At 43.3% G+C, this 19808-nt stretch overlaps 1 protein-coding gene across 2 annotated transcripts in view; it reads right to left on the bottom strand.

Moving 5' to 3' along the window:
- The window catches only part of RNF19B (ring finger protein 19B), a 28201-nt gene extending 9758 nt beyond the window's left edge, over positions 1 to 18443 (bottom strand). Inside the window, exons 1-4 of one of the 2 annotated variants that reach the window (XM_066375784.1) lie at positions 17661 to 18443; positions 3264 to 3469; positions 1952 to 2096; positions 145 to 307 (exon numbers count right to left, since the gene is read on the bottom strand). In XM_066375784.1, coding sequence (XP_066231881.1) covers positions 145 to 307; positions 1952 to 2096; positions 3264 to 3469; positions 17661 to 18310 — 1164 coding nt within the window. In that variant the 5' untranslated portion in view covers positions 18311 to 18443. The remainder of the gene's footprint in view (positions 1 to 144; positions 308 to 1951; positions 2097 to 3263; positions 3470 to 17660) is intronic. The other variant, XM_066375785.1, reaches the window with a different exon arrangement.
- Positions 18444 to 19808: the final 1365 nt, after the last annotated feature.

Genomic DNA, 19808 nt, shown 5'->3' on the forward strand with positions numbered 1-19808 from the left:
TTGAAAACCCATTTAAGAAATTAAAGTTATTTTTATCCAAGAATCAGCTGATTTTTAGGCAGCTCTAAAATAAGCTCCTTTCCATTTCCTTCAAACTTTTACCAACAAACTTTAAAATGAAACATGCACAGAACTCTGTCTTACCTTCCTGCCAACATAAACAGGAATGCCGATGACCATGGCAGGAATAGCAATGCCAGCAATGAGGGAAATCCCCACCGGAGCACCAATCAATGTGCCCAGCTGCCAAAGAATTTTCTTCTTACGGCTCCACGGCTTCTTGCCCCAGAATGTGCAGCCAGAGGGGCTGCAGAGGAAACATACTAAAGTTAATGTTGATATTATAAATAAATGCAGCTGCTGTCACCAGAGGGCTTGATAAGAGTAAGATCAGATCCTTCTTTTCAATAGGAGTGGTTAACAGTTACAAGAAGTTAGAGGAAATGAATATATTACATGAGGGGAGCAAAGGACAAGGCCAGACGATTGAAGCTCTGGGCTCTTTACATTTTTTTAAAAGCAGGCCTCCAGACTTGAAACCTCTTTTCTATTCTTTTCTGCTTAACTCTGTCCTCCCTAACCCTCCACTACTGATCCAGCTTCCGTGACTGATACTACGTGGGAACTTGCATAGCCCGCACACTTGACATCTCATCCAAACTGCGCTGTGCCTTGCAACTAATGGATACTCCAATTTGCAAAGTTTTCTTGGCATATGTCCTATCACATCTAATAGATACTGCAAACCATGTTCCCAGGAAAGGATATGAAAAGACTTCCTCATAGCTGTTAAGTCAGTTTCATACTCTGAGTTTGGCTACTTTTAAATCAGCTCTTGAGTCCATTTTTGCTCACCGCCATTGTCCTGTCTTCTCTACGAAAGGCGATAAGCAATTTTGAAAATAGAGATTATGTCTTATGTACCTGACCCCATTAATTAGTAGACTCTAATACTCAAGTGTTTGCTAAATTGCAAATTCAAGTATTTCATCCACACAAGGAATAATAAATTTGTAAATATTAACTCCTCAGGACAATATTTTAATATTCACTCAATAAACTATTTGGAAGCTCACTACATACAAAAAACTGGAAAAAGGTAATTCTAGCCTTAATCTAATATAGTTTCACAAAATTAAACATGTACATGAAGTAAAAGCAATGATGACATTTATAAAGGAACATTTCACAAGTGTCATGAAAATGTATGAAGCAGAGAGGGCTGGGAAAGGCATCACAGATGAACCAGCACGTAAGTGGCCCTTGAAAAGTGGATAAGAACGAAACAGGGTGAGATAAAATAGGATTGCTGGGAGAGTGAGGTGATTACAAAGTGTTCCAGGCAAAGTAAAGAACTTGTGAACAGTACAGAGGGGTAAGATAACAGAGAAGAGACACAGGAAACACCAAGCCTTGATTATATATCTGGAATATAGCATGTATGAAAGCGAAATGGAAAAAACCAGAAAAGTAGATTAAGGCCAGACTGTAGGAAGCTTTAAAAGCCAAGCTAGGCAAATTGACCTCTATCGGGAAGGTAGTAGAAACAGTCCCTGGAAGTTGCTGAGCTGGAAAAAAAATATGATCAGAGGGGTGCTTCAGAGGAACTTTTTTTTTTTTAATTTTATTTATTCATTTTTTAGAGAAAGGAGAGGGGGAGGTAGAAAGGGAGAAAAGAGAGAGAGAGAGAGAGAGAGAGAGAAGGGGGGAGGAGCAGGAAGCAGCAACTCCTATATGTGCCTTGATTAGGCAAGACCAGGGTTTTGAAACAGTGACCTCAGTATTCCAGGTCAACGCCTTATCCACTGTGCCACCACAGGTCAGGCTTCAGAGGAACTTTATTATAGTTTCCTTATGCTACAGGTGACAGGACAGACAACTATGTCTCTTTGATCCTTTTCCCTGAAAGAGAACAAGACTATAAAAGCAATGGACACATTTTCCAACTCACCTGAGGTAATGCAAGTCTGAGATCTCTTTCATGCAAAGCCAACAGAACTCACAGCCACATACTGCACAGGTCATATGATTACAGCTTCCATCATTCATCTTGATAATGTAAGCACTGCACCGTGGGCATGGCTTGATGTCATCTGCTAAGGGGAGAAGGAAGAATATGCAAAAAAATAACTCCAGTTAAACCTAGTTAGATTTTATTATTTCTAGGAGTATATAAATAAAAATGAAGAGGCAGTAAAGAACTCCTGACTGAGAATTCTAAATTGTGCAACCCTTCACTGGAAGGATAGCTATGCCTAGACCTCAGGAAATATCACAAAATGGATCCTGTCTTGTATCAAGCTGCCTATCCCCAAAACTGGCATCTTACACACTTCTTGAGCCACACTCTGTGTAAGACTTCTCCCTGGAGAAAGATGGTTCCAAGAAAAAAGGACTTTTACCAGCCAATAGGCTGGGAGACTTAAAAGTAGAGTCCAGCAGAAAGAATGGCCTGCTGATTGGAGTTGACTTTAAATTTCAAAACACTTTAGTTCAGGAAATTCACTTCTTAGGCTCACGAAGTATCATTGTGATTTGCTCTTACTACAACCCAACAGCTGCTTCCCAAGATGCTTTCAAATTCAAAACCTAAAAACCACTGGGTATGCTGTCACACCTGGTAATCTTCACAGCAAGCTAGAAACTGTCCTATTAAAAACAACAATTTTAGAACATTAGTTGTGATGGTAAAATCTTTCCTTCTAGCCTCTCCTAAATGACATCAGTGAATTAAGTACATTAGTAAAAGGCAATAAACCCAATGACATTTTAAAATGTTTTCTTTGATTTGTAAAGGTTAGAACTGAATGTTTGCTAGTCCTACTTATAAGGTTAATCATTAAATCATATTAATATTCCCTTTCCTTAAATCTGTACCCAACTTCCAAAAATAGTGATATACCGAATGCTAGTAGGAAAACAGTGCAGGTTAAAAACAAATATCTTTCTGCTCACAATCAAAGTGTTGAAAAAGCCCCTACCAAAAGGTCCTAATTGCTCTCCAACCTGAGACATATTACTAAGAAGGCAGAACCTAGAGAATTCAATTTTGTTGTATTCCAATTTTACCCAAGTTAGATAACCCATAATGGTCAGAGAGGGAAGCTACATATCAATTATAATACTGAAAGTATTGCCAAATTATATTCTGATCTCTGATACTAGGAAATACTTGGTTATATAGTAATGTGATTTTTACCAGCTTTGGGCTCACATTATGAAGTATAAAATAAAGAGACAAATGAGACAATACCAATTTATACCTGGTCCAGATTCTTGCCCATAACTGAGACCTGAAGTATGCTTGGTCCGCACTCTCAATGTCTGCGCCCTCTGCTGACGGGCCATATCGCATGTCTGATTTGGATGCCATATTTGCTTGCAGTGGTAGCAGAATTCAGTCTGGCAACCTTCCCTCTCGCAGGTCAGCTTTGGGCAGCTGGCACAGCCATAGGCAATAACAGCATAACTGGGTAAAGAAATAGAGATATCAGTAAGGTAAGAATGATCTAACCAAAATGGACAGACATTCATCAGTTCCAGTGGGGTAACATTGTTTGGCACTCCCCATCACTACATACGATGTAGAGGAAAAAACACACATAACACATGTGCACACGTATGCCTAACAAACTAAAATATATTCAGTGTGAGAATATATATATATTTTAAAAACACAAATCATTTATTTCCTAAGAAAATAGGGGGAAATATCATATTTAGCCTGAATTTCATGACTGAATACATGCATAGGTTAAGCTGCTTTAGAGCAGTTTACTACAGCAACTTTCATAAATAACTTACAAAACAACGTCTTTTCAATGGTTTGCTATATTTAGAGATTAGAATTTGTTTAAAATATTTGTAAAATAAAGAGCAATAGCAAAAACTAAAGCAAGTATACTTTTCTATTGAAAAGTGAAGCTGGTCTGACCACAGCTTCAGAGACAAGTCATAGATGGATTCAGGATGAACTTCTATTGAAAGCTCATATTTTCTTTCTGCACTTATTTTCTCCTTTCCTTTCTCTCCTTCTCTCTTCACTCTCCCTCTTTCTCTCACTCTCCTCTCCCTTTTTCTTAATTCTTTACCTTGAAATATCTCCTTTCTTGAAACGCTCCAGAATCCAAGAATACCACTTATCTTCCTCATTAATTAATACAGAATTAGGCCGTATCTCCTTCTTTCTCTTCTGAAACACATTCTCAGCAAAGACAGGCAATTCAGAATCTATCAGCACCAGTAATAGACTAGTTTTTTTAATGTTTATTTTATTGATATTAGATTAAACTGGCAACCCCTGCACTTCAGGGCAATGTTCTTCTAATCAACTGAACTATGTGGCCAGGGCTCGAACTATCGAACTATCAATAGTTCTTATAATTCATGTTTAGTTACCAAGAATTACTCTCCTACAAACAATCCAATGTATTTATAACTATTAGCCTTTCTGCCTAATTCTAAATATATAAACTAAGTGCTCAGATTACACTAAAAAGTGGACACTTGTTTAAAATTTATAAAAATATTTTTAAGTAATTTAAAGAAACAATTGAAAAATGGAAGACCACCCTTGCTGGGTAGCTCATTTGGCTGGAGTGTCATCCCAATGTGCCAGGGTTGCAGGTTTGATCCTGGTAAGGGCATATACAAGAATCACAACAAATGCATGGATGAGTAGAGCAACAAATCGATGTTTCTCTCCTCCCTCACTTTCTCTAAATCAGTAAATAAAAATTTTTGAGAAAAAAAAAAACCCCAGGAAGATAGTAGTTATGGAATTTCACACAATTTTCAGACAGATCAATGATTGCAGGATTAGGTGTTACCATCTGGGTTTTGTTGTGCCCTTCCCATGCATTTCTCCAATAGCCAAAAAACTCAAACACTTACACAAAAGGCTAGTCTTGTTTTTTTGCATTTATCCTATGATTTGTTTATTTGAATATACATTAGATGTTAAGAATGCAACCATATATTTTGAAAGTTGATTTGAGAACAACACTGAAAATATCAAAAACAGGTATCGTCTATGTTATATAATACATGCTCTATTAAAACTCTTCTCAGAAAGAGCAAAGTTAGAGCAGGTCAATGTATGAATGCAAATGATTCATCTTCTGTAGGAGTTCTGAGCAAATCTAGCTGCAAAATAACTAAAGATAAACAATGTTTCTCCTGAACAAAGTCACCTGCTTGCTGCTCTGTGTTAAATGGGAAAGGTACTGGATGATCTCAAAAATATTGTTGCCTGACCAGGCGGTGGCACAGTGAATAGAGCGTTGGACTGGGATGCGGAGGACCCAGGTTCGAGACCCTGAGGTCACCAGCTTGAGCGCAGGTTCATCTGGTTTGAGCAAAAGCTCACCAGCTTGGACCCAAGGTCACTGGCTTGAACAAGGGGTTACTCAGTCTGCTGTAGCCCCATGGTCAAGGCACATATGAGAAAGCAATCAATGAACAACTAAGGTGCCACAATGAGAAACTAATGATTGCTTCTCATCTCTCTCTGTTCCTGTCTGTCTGTCCCTATCTATCCCTCTCTCTGACTCTCTATCTCAGTAAAAGAAAAAATAAATAAATAAATATATATAGTCAATGTCTAATGATACAAATTAGACAGCCAGTCAGGAAGCCTTGAATATTTCTTGATCCAGTCTTACCCTACATAGTAAAAGTATTCTTTTTTTTTTAATTATTTATTTATTTATTCATTTTTTAGAGAGGAGAGGGAGAGAGAGAGGGAGAGAGAGAGAGAGAGAAGAGACAGAGAGAGAGAAGGGGGGAGGGGCTGGAAGCATCAACTCCCATATGTGCCTTGACCAGGCAAGCCCAGGGTTTCGAACCGGCAACCTCAGCATTTCCAGGTCGACGCTTTATCCACTGCGCCACCACAGGTCAGGCCCTTATTAACAGACTTCAAACCACCCTTTTAAAAAATAAGAACATTTGATAGGATTGACAATATCAATTTTGGGTACAGAATTGGGTGCCAAGGAAGTAAAATAAACCCAAATACTCATGAACCCAGAGCAATCTATTACCATAACAGAATTACACAGGGTATGAGATTTGGCATTCCTGTTTTTGGGTGCCTGGCCTCGCTCCTTACCCTTGACCCATATTGCATGCCTCTGTGCTAATTAAAATATTCAAACCTTAGCCTCCCATACCCAAAATGGGAGGTATAGATGCTTGCCACCTTTAAGTGTTACTAAACATGTTCTGAAACTGCACTTGAAATCTTGCCCTGACAGGTACGGTATAAATCATAGCGCTTTTTATTTTTTTTGGTCCTAGTTCCTTGCCTTTGCATATTCTCTTCCTTCTGCCTACTGTCCTTTTGTTACTTTGTGTATGTGTGACAGTGACAGAGAGAGGGACAGATAGGGACAGACAGGAAGGGAGATGAGAAATATCAATCATTAGTTTTTCATTGTGGTACCTCAGTTGTTCATTGACTGCTTTCTCATATGTGCCTTGATTGGGGGGCTACAGCAGACCGAGTGATGCCTTGCTCAAGCCAGCAGCCTTGGGCTCAAGCTTGTGAGCCTTGCTCAAACAAGATGAGCCAGCGCTCAAGCCAGCGACCTAATGGTTTCGAACCTGGGTCCTCCACATCCCAGTCTGACTCTCTATCCACTGCGCCACTGCCTGGTTAGGCTTGTTGCTTCTTGCATGGGGAAATACTTATCCATGTAAGAACCAGCTCAAATGTCACCACCTCTATAAAATCTACAGTACTTAATCTCCCCAGGCAGCTGGTGGCCTGCTTCACGCTTGTGAACAATTACTTTACAATACTTATCACATTATATTGTAATTATCTGTTTATATGCATACTTGCACAGCTAGACTACACTCAAGGAAAAGTATCCATTAAAAAAAAAATTCCGCCCCCCCCCCGGCCAGTTGGCTCAGTAGTAGAGCATCGACCTGGCGTGTGGAAGTCCTAGGTTCGATTCCCACCCAGGGCACACAGGAGAAGTGTCCATCTGCTTCTCTACCCTTCCCCCTGTCCTTCCTCTCTCTCTCTCTCTTCCCCTGCCATAGCCAAGGCTCCAATGGAACAAAACTGGCCCGGGTGCTGAGGATGGCTCCGTGGCCTCCTCCTCAGGCAGTAGAATGGCTCCAGTTGCAGTAGAGCAACACCCCAGATGGGCCAACCACTGCTCCCCAGTGGGTATGCCGGGTGGATCCTGGTCAGGCGCATGTGAGAGTCTGTCTGCCTTCCCCCTCCCCGCTTCTCATTTTGGAAAAATACAAAAATAAATAAAAATAAAAATAATTTCTCCCCCACTTTTGAGAGAAAGAGGAAGGTAGAGGAGTAGGGAAGGGGAAGATAGAAAGAAAGAAGCATCAATTCCTTCTCTACTTAGTTGTTCTATTTAGTTGTGCACTCATTGGTTGCTTCTCATATGTGCCCTGACTAGGGACTGAACTCATGACCCTGGCATAGGGGACAATGCTCTATCCACTGAACCACCTGGCCAGGGTAAAAAATATCCATTTATTAATTTCCAAGGTCTAGCACACTAGTTTATGTTTAAAAGCCTATACTGAATGAATGCTAGAGATCTTCTCCTGCTTAGAGTTTTTTCACTTTTCCCCAGGATATTCTAGCTCTTCTCCTGGGCCATTACTCTGCCCTAAAGCAATCTTTTAAACTTATCCATGTAACTATTGGCTTACTATATGTAAGGTACTATAATTTAATCCTAAAATTTTGTATAGACCACTTTAGGCCCTGGCTGGATAGCTCCCTCCATTGGTTAGAGCGTCGCCCTGAAGCGCAAAGGTTGTTGGTTTGCATTCCTGGTCAGGGCACATACAGGAACAGATCAATGTTCCTATCTCTCTTTTCCCTTCCTCTCTCTCTAAAATCAGTCAATCAATAAAGATCACTTTAGGAGTAAACCTCTAAGTTCTAAAGAGGGCCATCTTGCCTGACCAGGTGGTGGCGCAGTGGATAGAGCATCGGACTGGGATACGGAGGACCCAGGTTCGAGACCCCCCGAGGTTGCTGGCTTGAGCGCGGGCTCATCTGGTTGGAGCAAAAGACTCACCAGCTTGAACCCAAGGTCACTGGCTCGAGTAAGGGGTTACTTGGTCTGCTGAAGGCCCGTGGTCAAGGCACATATGAGAACGCAATCAATGAACAACTAAAGTGTCGCAACGAAAAACTGATGATTGATGCTTCTCATCTCTCCGTTCCTGTCTGTCTGTCCCTGTCTATCCTTCTCTCTGTCTCTGTAAAAAAAAGAGGGCCATCTTTTCCCCAGGTAGTTGGGAAAAACCATATCCTTGAGAGACCAAATCTGCCTTGACAATCTTGTTCTTCTCTCCCACGTCTCACACTGGATCCTCTCCTGTATCCTGCTCTCTTAGCTTAGATGAGATTTCAGGATTTCTTAGTTAGAAGCTGAACAGAAGATGCAGGAAATTACACGTTGCTAAGAATACAGATGCAGGCCCTGGCCGGTTGGCTCAGTGGTAGAGCATCGGCCTGGCGTGCGGAAGTCCCGGGTTCGATTCCCGGCCAGGGTACACAGGAGAGGCGCCCATCTGCTTCTCCACCCCTCCCCCTCTCCCTCCTCTCTGTCTCTCTCTTCCCCTCCAGCAGCTGAGGCTCCATTGGAGCAAAAGATGGCCCCAGGCGCTGGGGATGGCTCCTTGGCCTCTGCCCCAGGTGCTAGAGTGGCTCTGGTCGTGACAGAGCGACGCCCCAGATGGGCAGAGCATCACCCCCTGGTGGGGGTGCCAGGTGGATCCCAGTCGGGCACATGCGGGAGTCTGTCTGACTGCCTCCGTTTTCAGCTTCGGAGAAATACAAAAAAAAAAAAAAATTAAAAAAAAAAAAGAATACAGATGCAGCCTGACTAGGTGGTGACGCAGTGGATCGAGCGTTGGACTGGGATGCGGAGGACCCAGGTTCGAGACCCCGAGGTTGCCAGCTTGAGTGCGGGCTCATCTGGTTTGAGCAAAGCTCACCAGCTTGGAACCAAGGTCACTGGCTCAAGCAAGGGGTTACTCGGTCTGCTGTAGCCCCACGGTCAAGGCACATATGAGAAAGCAATCAATGAACAACTAAGGTGTTGCAATGAAAAACTGGTAACGGATACTTCTCATCTCTCTCCGTTCCTGTCTGTCTGTCCCTATCTATCCCTCTCTCTGACTCTCTCTGTCTCTGTTAAAAATAAAAAAAGAATACAGATGCAGCCCTGGTCAGATAGCTCAGCTGACTGGAGCACGGGCTCTATATGCAAAGGTTACTGGTTCAATCCCCAGTCAGGGAACATACAGAAACAGATAGATCCGTGTTTCTGTCTCTCTCTCTCTCCCCCTCTAAAATCAATTAAAAAAAAAAAGATACATCCTCTTTTCCCCTTAAGTTCATAAGACTTTTACTAATTTTGTTACTTTCCTAAGTTTTTAGAAACATCATAATGTGTGACAAGCTAGACCACAGCATTTCCTAATTTCAGCCCTGGGGGGTGAAATTCCATTAGTATGAATTTGATTCTGTTTCAACAGACCCTGGTAGTTCAAGAAATGTGTTTCTATATTATCTCTATTCTTCTCAGCTCCAGGCCATGTAACTTCATTTACAAATCAACCCAGAGCTTCTGTAAGGGTGGTAGGCATGGGCCAAGTCACAATGGTATAACCCTACTATCTTTCTTTTTCCTGCCCTAGTTAAACCCATGTCACCTCTTGCCCAGACAACTGCCATGAGACTACTATCTTATCTGGTCTCCTTATTCCCCACTACAAACTCCAATTCTAAAAGATTATCTATCATGTTACTTTTGCTCAAAATGCTTAAAAAAAAAGAAAGAAAAGAAAAAAAGTCTTTCACACCTAAAAATCTTGGCATGGCATAAGACAACCTGAATCCAGTCTGCTTTTCCAGACTGCTCTCTAGTCAGTCACTCCCCAGATCAATGCTTCCCATACTGCGCATTCAAAAGCTAACCAGACTAGACTGAAGACTTAGGTTTGTATTTTTATAACTCCATGCATTTGTTCATAACACTCTAATTTAAGTTTTTTGTCTACCCACTTATTTATTTGCCTTATATGAATTCCTACTCATATTTTTTTCAAGGCCTAGATCAAGTATTACCTCCCCTCTGAAGTCTTTCTTAACACCATCATGCAAAATCTTTCACCTAGCCTCTAAGTATTTTCTTTAGTATTTGTTACATTGCACTTATCATCTATCTATCTATCTATCTATCTATCTATCTATCTATCTATCTATCTATCTCCTCTACCAAATCAAATGCTCTGTAAAGAGGATCATGTTTAAATCCTTTCTGTAATACCCAGTACTCACCTAAGGTTCAAATACTATACATATAGTTTTCCAAAGTGTCTGCTGAAAGATCATCTGTCTGTCCCGCTTGCTGTTATCTGTTTCTCCTCCAAAAACTGTGCTGTTTATATTCTTTATTTTATTAAAATTCAACTATTCATTCAATTGTTCTAGGAGTTAAAGTGTCGGCCTGGAATGCTGAGGTTGCCGGTTTGAAATCCTGGGCTTGCCTGGTGAAGGCACATATGGGAACTGATGTTTCCTGCTCCTCCCTCCTTCTCTCTCTAAAAATGAATAAATAAAATCTAAAAAAAAATTAAAAAAGGAAAGTTTCTATTCACAGTATTGTAGAAAAAGTTGGAATATAGATATCCTACTCTAGAGGAGCTCTCTATCTACTTAGAGATCAAGGCTCATTGTTAAATAAGGACATAGAAGGCAGGTCAGAATAACTGTTAAGGGAGTTCAAAGGGAAAGTTTTCGTTATTCCTTAAAGATGCCATAGAACAAATAAAAACATGTTTCCTGGTGATCTAAGTTTGGGAAAATTATACCAGATTGAAGAGTTACATTGCATTATTAGCATTAATAAGATTTATACTGGCCCTGGCTGGTTAACTCAGTTGTCCCAAAACACCAAGGTTGCAGGCTCCATGCCAGTCAGGGCACATATGGAAAGCAACCAATGAATGCACAACTAATAACAAATGAATGGTTCGCTGCCTCTCTCTCTAAAATTACCGTATTGCCCCCATGTAATAAGATGAATATTCAAAAAATCTGGGGCCTAAAAACTGGATTCGTCTTATCCAGTGGTTGTAGATTTTTTTAATTTGTATTTCCCGTTTTGTGCTTGTTTTTGTGCTCATTGTTAAAGACAGTGATTCGTCATCAGACACAGATGAGGACAAGCTAATAGATGGGAGTTTTGACAGTAATGAGGAGTTGTATAAATTTTATGATGAATAAAACTTGAGATCAATAACTTTATGTAATACTTTTTTTTCCCTTCAAATTTAGGGCCCCAAAATTAATGTGTATCTTATACATGGGGAAATACAGTAGTAATCAATTAAGGTTGTGGGTTTGACTCCTGGTAAGGGCACATACAGGAACAGATAGATGTTTCTCTCTCTCAAATAAATAAATAAATTTAAATTCTAAAATTAATCAATTTTTAAAAACCCACAAGGTTTACACTGTGTATTAGCATGTTTTTTAAAAAAATTCATTTTAGCCTGACCTGTGGTGGCGCAGTGGATAAAACGTCGACCTGGAAATGCTGAGGTCGCCGGTTTGAAACCCTGGGCTTGCCTGGTCAAGGCACATATGGGAGTTGATGCTTCCAGCTCCTCCCCCCCTTCTCTCTCTCTGTCTCTCCCTCTCCTCTCTAAAATGAATAAATAAAAAATTTAAAAAAATTTATTTTAGAGAGGAGAGAGAGAGAGAGAGAGAAAGGGGGGAGGAGCAGGAAGCTTCAACTCCCATATGTGCCTTGACCAGAAAATTCATTTTAGAGAGGAGAGGGAGAGACAGAGAGAGAGAAGGGGGGGAGGAGCTGGAAGCATCAACTCCCATATGTGCCTTGACCAGACAAGTGCAGGGCCTCGAACCAGTGACCTTGTGTTTCAGGTCAAACGCTCTATCCACTGCGCCACCACAGGCCAGGCTTAGCATGTTTAAAGGGTCTTAGAAGCTCAAAAGGCTCAGAAATAAATTAGCTTTATTTTGTTCAATCCAGTATTTACCAAGCTTATCTGATCACAAAATATTTCTCTTTCCAGTAATGCCTATAAATACACCTTGGGAAATATTGACCTATGTGAAAAATAGAAAATAAGACCAAAGGATAGTTGGATACTGCAAAAGGGCTTAAATTATTAGGATAGATCATAGACATAATAAGTTATTAAAAACATAAGAAGTTGCCCTGGTCCGTTGGTTCAGTGGATAGAGTGTTGGCCCGGCTTGTGGAGGTCCTGGGTTTTATCTCAGGTCAGTGCACACATGAAAAGCGACCATCTGCTTCTCTTCTCCTCCCTCTCCCCCTCTTACAGCCAGTATCAACTGGTTCAAGTGCAGCTCCAGGAGCTGAGGATAGCTCAGTTGATTTGAACATCAGCCCCAGACAGGGGTTGCCAGGTGGATTCTGGTCAGGTCATGTGGGTCAGGTCCCTTGTGGGAGTCTATCTCCCCTCTTCTCACTTAAAAAACAAACAAACAAACAGGCCCTGGCCAGTTGGCTCAGCGGTAGAGCGTCGGCCTGGCGTGCGGGGGACCCGGGTTCGATTCCCCGCCAGGGCACATAGGAGAAGCGCCCATTTGCTTCTCCACCCCCCCCTTCCTCTCTGTCTCTCTCTTCCCCTCCCGCAGCCAAGGCTCCATTGGAGCAAAGATGGCCCGGGCTCTGGGGATGGCTCCTTGGCCTCTGCCCCAGGCGCTAGAGTGGCTCTGGTCGCAGCAGAGCGATGCCCCGGAGAGGCAGAGCATCGCCCCTGGTGGGCGTGCCGGGTGGATCCCGGTCGAGCGCATGCGGGAGTCTGTCTGACTGTCTCTCCCCGTTTCCAGCTTCAGAAAAAAAAACAACAAACAAACAAACAAAAGAAGTCCCCGTGGCCAGACAGCTTGGTTGCTTAGAGCAGTGGTCCCCAACCCCTGGGCCATGGACCGGTACCAGGCCGTGGGCCATTTGGTACCAGTCCGCAGAGAAAGAATAAATAACTTACCTTATTTCCGTTTTATTTAAGTCTGAACGATGTTTTATTTTTAAAAAATGACCAGATTCCCTCTGTTACATCCGTCTAAGACTTACTCTTGACGCTTGTCTCGGTCACGTGATACATTTATCCGTCTCACCCTAAAGGCCAGTTCGTGAAAATATTTTCTGACATTAAACCGGTCCGTGGCCCAAAAAAGGTTGGGGACCACTGGCTTAGAGCATTGTCCTGAAGTGTAGAGGTTGCTAGTTCAACCCCTGGTCAGAGCACATACAGGAATGGATCAATATTCCTGTCTGTCTGTCGGTCTCTCCCCCTCCACATTCCTCTCTTGCTAAAAATCAATAAAAAAATTAAAAAAAAATAAGTCATCTTATAGGTCAGGAATGAACAGTTTTAAGCAGGTGTTATAAAATGTTCTACTTTAGAATGAGTACTTTGACAAATATGAGAAAGATTATTGTGCTGCAAGATGATGTAGATCAGGGGTCTCAAACTCAACTCAGCATGTGGGCCGCAGAGCAAGATCACAGCCGTTAGGCGGGCCGCACTAGGTCTACAAAAGGCAACTGTTACACAACACTTTTCTCACTGCAATTGAAAACAGTCTGCGGGCCGCACAAAATTGTTCGGCGGGCCGCGAGTTTGAGACCCCTGATTGTAGATGGTGGGGAAGAAGGGGAAGATAGAACAAAAAGTTGTGATATAGAAGGGACAGAACAAATTAAGAGAAGAGGTCCAGAATGGCTTCAGAGAGGAAAATGCTTCCTTCACTGACTGAGAAAAGCCTTGTCCAGGTAGCTTGCTCTTTCCTCATAAACATACTAGAGACAAACAGAAACTTCCTGTTTATGGGATGGTCCAGTCCAGTTGTCCAGGAAGGCCAATAGCTGATACTATCTGCTACTGTCAGTTGGGAGGGGAGACACTGCAAGGAGACTATGCAATGAGAGGCTGGAGTAGTGGACCTGCACGAAGAATTTAGGTCAAGACAGCTTTATTGCCTATTCATTTGTAGAGAATATCTGCCCTGTTGCCTCCTTTGTTCACCCCTCAGTCTTCTAGAGATTCTAAAAGGGTTTAAAGATTGACAACAGGGCACTTGAAAGGAAAACATTAATCATTTACACGATTTATAGGTTTCTGAAAACATCTCATATTGATCAACTGCACCATTTATTAGCTGTGAGACACTGGGTCCCATACAAACTTTTCTGCACTGGTTTCTCCCTTATGAGTTTACCACCATCTACCTGTATGAAATTTTTTCTGAATGAGGTTAGAGTTTGACGATTCTAAAAAACTATAAAAGTCAGTTATTTGTACTTTGAGTTAATTTTATCTCATTGAAAAGGGTGTTTTAAAGATTACACCTAATGGTATTGTTCTTTTTATTTATTCATTTATTTTTATTTTATTTATTCATATTTAGAGAGAGGAGATGGAGAGAGAAAGAGAGAGAGAGAGAGAGAAGGGGTGAGGAGCAGGAAGCATCAACTCCCATATGTGCCTTGACCAGGCAAGTCTGGGGTTTCAAACTGGCGACCTCAATGTCCCACTGGAATTGGTGCTTATATATTCCAAATAAAATTGTATCAAGTATGGGAAAAGAAAACCTCAAAAATCTTTTACTCTATTCTCCAAATGTTCTGTAAACAAATAATGAACATTTTAATATATACTGTTCTCATTATCATGAGTAATTACAGTGAAACCAGTGATCAGAACTCTAGAATGTTCCCCTCATCCTGCCAAATAAATACAAATAGACACACAAAGAGCAAAAAATGGACTTGATAAATTTGGCTGGTAAGAACTTGATCTGTGGACAGTAAAAATGTCAGGAATAAGAAGAAGCAATAACTGGAACTTAGGCTTCTGTTCTAGGGCTCATCCATGACTTTTACCAGACTCAGAAGAGTAGACCAATTTGATTAAAACAAAACAAAACAAGCTATTTTTTTCCTGGCACAAAATGAGGCAAAAGCATTGGTCACATCCCCAGGGAACCCAGACACCTGTTTGAAAAGTGACAGAATTTTTAACTTACACCTGATCTATCAAACACCTTTAACTGAAGATCTCAAAAACACTTTGTAAACATTAAAATTAAACCTCTCAAGTTAGGAAAGGGTTAGGCCTACTTCAGATAAGAAAAATAAAGTAGGTAAGAGGCTATAAAGAAAAAGAATCAGAAAAGAAAACAGATTCTAGCACCCTTCGCTCTCTCAATGTTGTTCTTAGGCAACACTTGATGAACTGACCCAAACAGTAGCATCCCCAATAATGCTAAAAAGCCCATGCTTTTTAAAACAGAGGCTGAGCCCTGGCTGGATAGGTCAATTGGTTAGAGCGTTGTTCCAATTGGTTAAGGTTTCAGGTTCAACCAATCCCTGGTCAGGGCACACACAGATAGATGTTTCTGTCTCTCCCTTCATCTCTAAAACCAATCAATAAATTAAAAACAAAAAACAAAAACACCATGAAAGAGGTTGAAAGAATATTGAACTTAGCTGGAGTTAAGACCAGTGTTTCCACTAGTTACATGACCCTGAACAAGTCACTCAATTTATTTAAACTTCGGTTTCCTCACCTGTAAAACCAGATCAAATTTATCTTACTATGTTGTAAGGGTCAAATTAAATTATGTATGCCTGGCACATAAATACTCAGATGCCAGCTTTCTTTCTTCCCCAGACATTACTGTCTTTAAACCCACAGATAAGATATTTTTTAAAAACTACATATAAAATTGTTGTAATTTTTTTAACTAATTAAAAAATAAATTCTGGATGATAACTGATGCAATACTTGGCTAAAATAGAAAATGGCCTAATTCTTTAATGGTTTGGAGTTGTTACCAAGATTGTAAATTAATTCCTGTCCATATTTATTAATGTGAGCAAAGTCAGGATTGATTTCAGAGGAATAAAAAACAAAAAGGGAGCTTTCTGTAAAAAGATAATAAGTGATGCCACATTTCTCAGTTAAAATTCAAGGAAACTCACATCTCAAAATAGGAGTTAATTAATATACTATTCAAAGATTAACAGTTCACTTAAATTCCTTTGGTTCAGAAAATACATCAATAGTGTCTGTAAAATGTGAATATTGTATAAATTAAACTCTTAAGGCCAGCTGGATCACCTGATATAAGCAAAAACTTCAAGAGCCTACCTATTTGGTTCTTTCTGATACTTATTAACTGAAAGTGAAAGTGATCTACCACAGATAAACAGGGTACATTTGACAACAACACTTAAAAGTAATTTAGAAACTACTCTCAGTGAGGCTAAATAACACACCCATCTCTAAACAAGTTTGGCAGAATAAATAGAAACTAACTCTTCTTACTTCCTTAGTCTATGTCGGCTTCTTTGAAGGAGACAAACAGCAGCATCATGAAAATCTTACAACAGCCTTGATATATAGGATACAATTAAAAGTCCTTCTTAACTCCTTTGAAGAACAGAACAGGAAGCTTTTACTAGCATTACATTACCCTCTGCAAGGAGTTCCTAGCATCTTTCTGTCCCCAAAATATAACACACAGAATAAAATTACTTGCCCAAGGTCAAAGAGCAGGTAAATAGCACAGTCTGACTCCCACTTAGATTAGCCCCTCTTTGCTGCATGCAAGCATTCATAGGATGCACTGACTGGAACACACGATCAAGTTTTTAAAAACGGGAGGAGGAGGGTCTGTCTCCACTGAATGCTCCAGATAGCTAAATCTGGTGGTCTTCTATCTCTACAGTTATGGCATATTTTTCTTACTGACCTTAAAAATTCAACATATATGATGCACTAAAGACTGTCACAATCACTCAAGATCAGAAGGGCTAGGAGTCAGATTTCCTCCTACCATACCAATCTTTTGGCATCCTTCTTCTGAGTGCCCCATTGCTTTCTGAACAAAGAAAGGGTCCACTCTTCACCCTGCCCAAAGCAGCAGCGTGAGAAGCACGGGGTGGGGGCCTCCCAAGAGCTTGGCAGAGAAGACACACATCGGCCGGGGTGCCCCCAGAGCTCTGCCCGTGAGCCGTCCTTTCCCCGTAGTGCCATTCTAGTCACCTCTATCCCAACTTTCAGCAGGGGTGGTCAGAAAGAGCACACCTTCTCCTGCAATGCTGCCAAGTCTGCCCCCAGCCAGACGGACACGCCCCTCCGAAGCGTGTCTTCTCCTGCAGTCGTCTGCCACACATCCCCTCACTGAGACAGCCTTACCTCTGGACAGAGGGAAATTTCCCCGACAAAAACCTGCCCTGCCTCCTGACTTGATGGATAGCTCCCTCCCCTCACCGACAGTCAGTTCAGGCTCTCGAGCAGGGGTGGGGTGCTGGGTGCCTCCAACGTACTCGCCTGGGCTTTCGGGGGATGCCCAGTCACCAAACCACCGCAACTGCCACCTCCCTCTCCCTTCCGTGGGTCATCCCTCAGCTCTTCTCCCACGTTTGGACACACAGACGAACGGACGGACACACACACACACACACACACACACACACACGCTGCGCCGACGGCCGCCTCTAGGGGCGGGCCACACGCGGGTCCAGTCCCCAGGCACCGGCCCGGGTCTCCCCGGCCGGAGCCCGCCACCCCGGCGGCCACGCCCCCGCGCTCACCCGCAGTCCGGGGCCGGGCACCAGCGGCAGTCGGGGTCCGAGGCCAGGTAGCGGCGCAGCATGAACTCCTCGTACTTGTGCATGAGCGGCGGGTCGGCGAGCAGCAGGCGGATGTCGTGTGGGTTGAGTCGCTCGCTGCACTCGGGGCAGCTGATGGGGACCCGGCTCTCGCTGATCTCCAGGCGCAGGTAGTGGCGGAGGCAGTCCCGGCAGGAGCGGTGCGGACAGCTGAGCAGGCGCGGGGCCCGCTCGGGCGGCAGGCGCACCAGGCACAGCGGGCACTCCACCTCCTCCGGGCCCAGGCCGCCGCCCTCCGCCGCCTCCTCATCGTCGAACCCGGGCCCCGCCGCCGCCTCAGCCTCCTCCTCGGTCTCGGCGGCCGGCTCGGCGGGCAGCGCCTCAGGAAGGGGGGCCTGGGCCGGGGGCGCAGCCGGGGCCGGGGCCGGGGCCGGAGCGGGCGGCGGCGGCGCGGCCGGGGGCGGCGGCTCGGCCTGCGGTTTGGCCCGGGCGCGGCGGCCGCGGGCCGAGGAGGAGAAGACGCTGTGAAAGGTGAGGCGCCGGCGCCGGCCGCCGCTGCGGCACTTGGGGTCCGGCGCAGCCGCGTGTATGGATGTAGAACGCGGCGACTCGGAGTCCTTCTCGGAGCCCATGGCCCCCAGAGGCCGAGGAGCAAGCGGCGCCCAGCGCCGCCACAGCTCCTGCCTCAGCGCCCCCTCAACCGGCGCTGCCGCCGCCGCCGCCGCCGACACCGCCCTCCCCGTGATAGAAACTGTGCAGCGTCAACGAAGTGGCTATAAAGCCTCCGCCCCTCACGCCGCTGCCCACTGCGCAGGCGCTTTGCTGAAACACCTCACAACCCGCACCGCTCGGGCGGAGGGGCGCGGAGCGGGGCCGAGCGGGGCGGGGCCTGGCGTGCTGGGGCGGAGCTTCACCTCTTCCAGGACGGCCATCTTGAAGACATACTAACCCAATGGCTTTTGTTGGCTTCCTGCCCCCAATTCTGTCACTGCGTACCCCTGTTGTTCCCAAGATGGAGTTTTCGGTTTGCCTTTCCTCATGGATAGTCCGAACGCTAGGAACTGAGGCTTCAGTTACTTCAGCTGTAAAGCAGACAAGGATAGATCAAATGGTGATTCCCAACTGGTCCACTTTCCAACATTTCTTTTCTTGTTGCTTATTAAGCAAACACCATTACTTAGAGAGAACATATCATTCACTAAGCATCTACAAAAAGGAGGCATTACTAGATAAGATAGATAGGGTTCCCCTATATCCACAAGGGACTTATAAAGTACAAAGTTCTTAATCTAGCATTCAGTGCACTCAACTTTATTCCTAGGTCATCACCCACTCTATCGTCCTAGTAGCTTGGTTACTTACAATTTTTGGAAGGGGGCCCATCTTTTTTTTTTTTGGCCTGGAAGTGCATTTCTTCTGCTGGTTCCCCACTCCCCTGACTGGGGGAGGATCTGGACTCCGGCTTCCAATTGGGGGCAAGCAAGCAACTTCAACAGCAATGAGAATGTATCAGGATTAGATTCAGTTGCAAAATAAAGAAAAGGCTTACAATAGAAGTTTCTATCACTCTTCATGAAAAAATTAGTCCAAAAGCAACAGGCAGTTCTGGGCTGCTCCACCATCCTCAGCACTTGGTTTCCAATCGTAGCGTTATCTCATATAGTTCACAGTGCAGACACTGAGGAAGAAAAAGGAAAGAAAGGTCCAGTTTTTTCCTTTTAAGAAGGCTGCCTTGGAAGTCCTATACATTTTGGCTTCCTTCACATTGGCCAAAACATAGTCACATGGCCATACTGGGAAATGTAGTCTTTTAAGTGGGCACAGTGTGCCCCTAAAAGTAGGGGTTTTGTTATTAATAAAGAATGGTAAAATGAATACTGGAAGATAACCAGCATTCTTTTTTATGGATGGAATTTAAAACCATGAGAAAGGTCCCTAAGAATAAGCCCCGAAAAATTTTAAGCTATTAAGGCAAAAGAGTGGCAGAGCCTGCAAAATAAACTATCAAGCAGGGGCTGTGAAATAGGAGAAACACTAAAAAAGGTATGATGTCATAGAACATCAAGATAAAATGTTTCCAGGGGGAGAGGGGACAATTATGACAATGCTGTTTTCTATCAGAAAGATAAA

The sequence above is a fragment of the Saccopteryx leptura genome, chromosome 3 (assembly GCF_036850995.1).
Source record: "Saccopteryx leptura isolate mSacLep1 chromosome 3, mSacLep1_pri_phased_curated, whole genome shotgun sequence".
Lineage (NCBI taxonomy): Eukaryota > Metazoa > Chordata > Mammalia > Chiroptera > Emballonuridae > Saccopteryx > Saccopteryx leptura.